Genomic DNA, 7,327 nt, shown 5'->3' on the forward strand with positions numbered 1-7,327 from the left:
ATAGCTCCCTCCTAATCAAATTTCTAATAATACATCATGCTGTCAACCTCAAAGATTTTTTAGAAACCGTAACTGTATTTGCATAGGAGAAAAACATGCTGTCAGAGTTCCCAGGTGTAAGATATTTTCCTGACTTGAATTCCAAGATTATTATAACCATTTATCTTGCATTCTCTGTAATGCTCCCCTTTCTCAATTCCTCATAATATTTTCTTCAGGTAAGAAATACAGATTGCTCAAATTCATGCTAAAAGTTTCTTTCTTGCCTTCACTAAACTCAGAAAAGATGATGTGTAGCAGTTGCATAATATTTTAGATTATAAAAAAAAGCTTTTGTCTTAACCCCTGTGATCCTTTCTGATTAAGGAACTTGTGGTATTATTATTATTATTATTATTATTATTATTATACTAATTGTATAAATGAGATGACTAAGGTTCATAGATATTGAGGACAGGGGTATGGGGAAAAAATAAGAACAGAGACATATCGTGTAAAGGTACAAGATCCCAAAGATAAATGTAACTATACTGTTTGCTTTAAATGTACAAATAAACTTAATGGGAAAAAAATAAATTCTATGTATGCTGTTTCCTTTGCATCCATCATGATGCCAAAGAGAGACATAAGGGAACAGATTCAAAACAGACTTGTCAAGAAAAAAGGGGAGACAGATTCAAAACTTGACAATGTCAAGTCGGTGCTGCTATGCTTTTCATGTACAAAAAGCAGATAGGGAGTGCAGCTGATCTCTTTACCCCTCTGGGAAATGTAATCTTCCACACTGCCTTGGCAGTTTTCAAATGGTGGCAGACTGGACACAATAAAGTGTGACATAGGAAAAGCATGACTCAGATCATCTTTTCCTCAACAATATGTCAGTGACAATATGAGGATACGATTGTAGTCATAGTTGAGAGGATCAATTTGGCATTCCCCCTGCACTGCAACACAGCTCCCCTGGAACCGCAGTGAAGCAGCAATTTGGTGGCCACTGGCAAAAACCCAATCACAACTGTTAAAGGGTAGCACATCCAAAAGCCATTTTGTAAATCTGCTACTCTGACATGCCTGTGTAGAGAAAGCCCCCGATTACCCATAAACATAATACTACAGGAAAGAACTGACACACCTCTCCTGAAAGATATTCCAGCAGCACACACAAAATAAGTATTTCCAAGAGGAAGAAATGTTAAAAGCCATTTTTAAACAGCCTGATTTAATTGGGTAGAAAAAGCATAGTTGCAATTTTTGTTTAACAACCAGCATACACAATTACCTGCTCAATATCCAACTTCATGATGGCCTTCTGAAGATATCTCACACCACCATGGATCAATTTAGTGCTTCTGCTGCTGGTCCCTGATGAGAAATCATCTCTTTCTACAAGGGCTGTTTTTAGTCCTGTGTAACCAGAAAACCAAATTAACTTCTTAAATTACACAATTTGTATGTAATTCATTAAAGGCACTTCTCCAGGGTAGAGACAATCACAAGAAAAATTAGTCTGAACATAGATAAATTTGTATTCAAAGTGCAGCACACTGTCTATATTATAATGAAGAGATTTTAGACTTCCTGGGGGAAAAGTCAAGCCAGAACTAGAAGCATATTAAACTGTGAATGAATCACAGCTAGAAAATATTGCAGTACAATTTCATAGCAATAACATACTTTCGTGTATTTAGGGGATCAAAAGAGAGGCTGCCACCCATCTTTCCCATGAAGAGTTCACTGAGTATCTTCATGAAGCCTTCTGGAATACACATTCATCTCTCCCTACAGGAGTCCAGTCCTATTCCAGTTCCTCATCTTTGGCCTGCTCTCATGCATTTCTGGTAAGTCTAGATTAGACCCCCTTTTATACCAACTTGTATTTGGAAATGTGTCTGGGGTGGTGTTTACAGTGGGTACAGAATGGGGAAGATATCCAAGATATCACAATAAAATGAAAAAAAGAATGACTCTAAGAAGTTTGTAGGTTAATTTAAAACATTTGAACATATGACAGAACTTTAGAAATCATAAGGAAATATAAATGCCAATACAAATCAATACAATGCAGAGTATGCATGGGAAAGGAAACAAAATATCCTGTAATAATTCAGGCTGTGCCAAGACAGGTCAATTCTACAAGTCACCCTATCCTTCTACCCTGTAATTTGCAGGCTGCTATAAATCTCTTGAGGAGAAAACTAGTTCTGTTTTGTTGTTTTCCTGCAGACATTCCCCCACTTCATTAGGACTGGATGTGACCATCACTACTACAAATGTTATACATTGGTTGAAAAACCAGCCAAAACCTCACAATGTCTACAGTACACATCAACACAAAACCAAGAGGAACTTCCAAGACTAACATATTTTGGGGGTATGAAAGAATACCATGGAGCCAGGCATGGTGGTGCATGTTTGTAATCCCAGCACTCTGAAGGCTGAAGCAGGAGGATCGCCAGTGAGTTCAAGGCCAGCCTGAGCTACATAGTGAGATCTTCTTGTCTCAAAAAAAAGAAAAGAAAAAAAGAATACCATGGAAGCCAATTACAAAGAGAATATGCAATTGGTGAAGTTTAGGCTCATAAAGCTCAAAAAGAAGAACTTGTGCATGTATTCAACTCAGAGCCACTTATTACATGTAACATAAAAGGGTCTTTTCTACAAAGGGTCTTTCAACAGTTTAAATATCACACCCAAATGTCATCATAAAATCAGGGCAATTTCCTTGATTTAAAGGGACAAAATATTTGGAAGCTATGGAAAGTAGAACATTTTGATTCAAGGTCAAAAATTGCTAATGCCCTAACTAGTAAAACAGTACAGAAATTACAGATATCACAGACCCAGCCCACTCTTCTAAAGCAAGTATGCCAGAGAAAGTTCTGTAACATTCTCTATTTAAACATTAGAAATCCTTAGTAAACTTAGTATTAGATACATTAAAGATTCAGAAAAAGATACCTAATTGGTACAAAAAAAGAATACTGAGAGTGAAAGTGCTGATGTTTGTGATGAATTGGACCCAGACCAGGCTGTCATGTAGCTACCAACTCAAAAGAGGCAAATAAAGTGTAATAGGGGCTTTACAGGGGGCACATTTGAGACTATAGAGGACTTTCATCTTCCTCTAGAAGTTGATTTGTTTTTTTGTTGTTTGGTGCTGGGGATCAAACTCAGGACCTTGTGCTTGAGAGGCAGGTGGCATCTCTAGAAGTTGAATTCAAGACATAAACCCCAAGTTTCACAAAGTCCAAATTACATCTGCAAATCTCTTAAGAATGTACTGTTTCAGTGAGCTATATCACCTTAGTAAGTCCAACACAGAGTGCTTCATTCAGCTCTAAAATAGATCATTTTTTTCTTGAGTTGAAGATCAGACGAGGGAGTTGACTTTCAAATGGCATTTGGAGCCAGATTATTTAAAATATACCTCTACTCTTTAAAGCCTGAAATCACAGTAACAGCATCAAGACGCCTATACCAGAAAAGGCAGAAAAATGAGACTGAGAGGACTTGCAATGTCCCATCCAACCATGGCTTCCTCACCTGGGCCTGCTCTAGTGTGTCCCTTGAGCTGTAGTGCACAGGACTCTCAGAAAGTCCCCAGCAATCCCCACTTCCCCACTGAGCTTGGACCTGGGCTGAACCCAGTGCCTTTCTTCTAAGAGGTAGAACACACCAACACTGAGGGTGTGTCATTTGTGTGATGTAGTTACAAAAGACATCTTGTGAGTCTGGAACCAGAGGCAGCCTAGACACCAAGCCATGAGGAACCCAAGCCTCAGTCCAACAACCCAAGAAAACAGTCCTGATACGCCAGGAACCACTAGGAAGTGGCACAACCTGTGAGGGACTTGACGACCTCGAACCCAGCTGAGTTCTCTCAGATCCCTGATCCACCAAAATGAAGTGAAGCTGTCATCATTTAAAGCCACTAAATTCAAAGAATAGTTTACTGGTGACAATATTACCTATGTTAAGGAATAACAGCAGCCAAGTTCGAAGTTTCCAGCTGTCCCTGGGAAGGGGCTCTTCAGAATAGGCTGAATGTATAGAGGGGTGATCATGATCATCATAACAGTTGGCATGGATGAGGCAGGTATCAATGGCCAACATCAGTTTAAGAAGAGGGAAATGCTTGAAGCGGCCCAGAAAACTCAGGGGCTGCTTCTTACTCAGGCCCTGAGAGTAGCGTAGATCAGAACAACATGAAGGAGATCCCAGGAGAAGAACTGACAGATCAGACTGCAAGGTGCTTCCCAACCAGGACAGGGCTTAGTATACTGTCCTGGACGTCCCTGTTTCCCACAAGTAATCTCTGGGTCACTTCAAAAGGAAAACATCTCTGAGAATATGGCTATAGGTCCTGAATTAGTTTTAGAAACAACTCATTTGAAAGAACAAGAATTGACATAATGACACTGAAGCTTGAAAATGAGCACTGTACTCAGTTACAGGGGAACCATTCCTAGGAACAAGAGTGTGCTTGTTATTTTTTTTTTTCTATAAAAATAATCTAGGGAGACAGGGATTTAGCTCAGTGGTGCCATGCCTGCCGGGCAAGCACAAAGTCATGAGTTTGTATCACAAAACAAAAATAACAAAAAAAGAATAAAACAATCTAAAATTTTTTTTCAAAAATTCTAAGATACTGTCTGGGAAATGCTATTACACCACTTTCCAGGGAGACCATTAAAATGTTTTATGCTGAGAAATCTGATTAATGTTCCAGAAAGATTTCTCTCACTGAGGCAGGCAGGGTGGTAATGGAGAAGGCCCGTACAAATGAGCACAGCAGTGAAGAATCTAGCCTTCCAAGGCAGAAGATGGACCTGGAGAGTGAGATGAAGACAGAATTCCATGGGCTGTGCTGTGAGGCTGAATTTTTTTTATTTTTTACCAAACTAACTCTGTGAGGCATAGAACTACTCTAAGAATTAGACAACCATCTTAGGGGGATATTTCAGGATATTTAAGTGAGACAACACTTTCAAATTCTCAAACTGATTTTTCCAATCCGAACATTTTAAGTTATTCACATGTATTTCTGTGAGAAACTCTAGAAAATACCAAAAAAAGTTAAACTACGTTCCTCCTCAGTTAATCCAGGCTCACTGTATTGTTGTTTTGCCAGATTATTTCCAGTGTCAAATCATCAAGCTTCCCAACCGGGCTTTCTCAAATGAGATTATTCCTTCCAGAACAAAAATGGAAATTCATCTTCCAAAATTATAGCCAAATTGATATATTAAGCACCATGTAAGCTAAAAGCATTATTAGAAGATTTTTGTTTGGTTTTGTATGCAGTCCCAGAGATTGAGCCCAGGGCTCACATGTGCTAGGCAAGTGCTGTAGTACTGAGCTACACGCCCAGCTTTTTATCTTGAGATAGGGCCTGAGTTTCTTTTAGGTTGGCTTTGTACTTAGATCCTCTTGCCTCAACCTCCAGAGTAGCTGGGATTAAAGGTATCATACCCAGTTTGAACCTTAACATTTGAGAGTGGCAATATTGTTTTATTTTTCATTTTTGATTGAGTACATTCAGCAGGTAGTCTCAGGAATGTCTCAGTGATGAAATATTAGTATCTAGAGCAAAATTACTCTCAATGCTAGGCAGAGTAACAAAATTAGTTATGTTAGAAGAATAAAATCAAATTTGAAGTCTACCTTTCATTCATCTTCATTCCATCTTTTAACAAGCTGAAATTGTATATTCCAGGTAGAGTGAAGGGTCTGCACTGAACACAGCTTGTCTTTTCAGACCTCGGTGAGGTTGTCTAGCTACTTCCAACTAAACCAATTTGTGGATCAAGACAGTTGGATGAATATAGAGGGGTAATTACAATCTAAGGGGAGAAATGGTACGACATTTAACTTTCACAACATGAAATAGAACAGAAGTATATTTTAATACCTTTTACTGATTATCTTATTATGCATGAAAACATGCTCAATATAATAAATGCAGAGAAGCAAAGAGAACAAAATAAAACTCTCCTGTAATTACACCACTCAGAGATAACCACAGTTGACATTTGGCTGTATAAACGTTCACATTTTCTATGCATGTATATAATCACATATGTACACTTTTACAAAAATAGGATGATATGGTATATTTAAGGAGCTTAATTCAACACTGTTTACTGTAAACATTTCTCCACATCAATATCTTTTTCTATGATTTCATTTTTAAAGCATGGACAGTGCTCACTTCGGCAGCACATATACTAAAGCATCGACAGTATTACATTAACTGTTTATAATGGTGTGTTTATTTGATTTCTTACTTTGGACCATTTGGGTTATTTTTTCACTATTACAGATAGTACTGAAGATTATATTTTCATTTCAACTTTCCTATATCATTGTTTCATTACAATAAAATTTTAGAAATGTGATTATTAAGGTATTTTTTAATAGAAAACAAGGGCAAGTACAAGAAAATAACTATCAGTCATCAAGGTAACAATACACAAAGGAGAAAGCATAAGATATGCTATGTATTTGTATCATAAACATAGGTATTAAATCCACATGCTCCGTGAAGAAAAATGTATACAGTTTAAAGAAAGGTGAGATAATCTTTATTTAGAAAAGCTTTAGGCACTTAACTTTGGATTTCAGACAGCCACTGCCATTAATAAGAAAAAGGGACTAACCCAAAGGCCGAACATTTTATATGAAGGATCAATTTTTCTAAAAAATAACACCCCTGTAAAGCTGCAAAGTAATTCTAGCTTGCTAATCCCTGTGATCAGGATCCTGTGCTTTTCCTGGCATTTTCTGAAAGCAAATGTTAGCATTTTATAGAAGCATAAAATATTGGATTGATTATTTGAGCATCAGTTCTTACGTTTAAGAAAATGTACAAACTATTAATAGAGATATTATGTTGTTAGACTATACCATTAATATACTTTGTGTTCCTTAAATATACATGTGGTTACAGAGTCATAAAATTGCATTGAATTATAACAATTGTAATAAAGATATTTCAGGGAATAAGAGAATTACTGCTGTTGCTATCTCTTTTTACTTTGTTAACATTAAAAATTGTCAATGTTCCCACATTGTAGATTGTCTCTTAGTTCTGCTAATGGTTTCTTTTGAAGTACAGAAGCTTTTTAGTAAGATGAGATCCCAGTTGTTGATTCTTTCTGCTAGTTCCCGTGCTACTGAGGATTTGTTCATAAAGTCTTTTCCTATACCAATGTCTTCCAGAGTTCTGCCTAACTTACTTTCCAGCAAGTTTAATGTTTCTGTTTTAATATTTAGATCTTTAATCCATTTGGATTTTAATTTAGTGCATGGCGAAAGATAAGGGTCT

At 37.1% G+C, this 7,327-nt stretch overlaps 1 protein-coding gene across 1 annotated transcript in view; it reads right to left on the reverse strand.

Annotated features, from left to right (window-relative positions):
• The window catches only part of Gpd2 (glycerol-3-phosphate dehydrogenase 2), a 138,492-nt gene that overhangs the window by 65,942 nt on the left and 65,223 nt on the right, over window positions 1-7,327 (reverse strand). The window contains exon 4 of the mRNA XM_010606767.3: window positions 1,280-1,404. Within this exon, the coding sequence (XP_010605069.1) occupies window positions 1,280-1,404 (125 nt within the window). The remainder of the gene's footprint in view (window positions 1-1,279; window positions 1,405-7,327) is intronic.

The sequence above is a fragment of the Fukomys damarensis genome, unplaced genomic scaffold (genome assembly GCF_012274545.1).
Source record: "Fukomys damarensis isolate Sample0158 unplaced genomic scaffold, DMR_v1.0_HiC HiC_scaffold_26, whole genome shotgun sequence".
Lineage (NCBI taxonomy): Eukaryota > Metazoa > Chordata > Mammalia > Rodentia > Bathyergidae > Fukomys > Fukomys damarensis.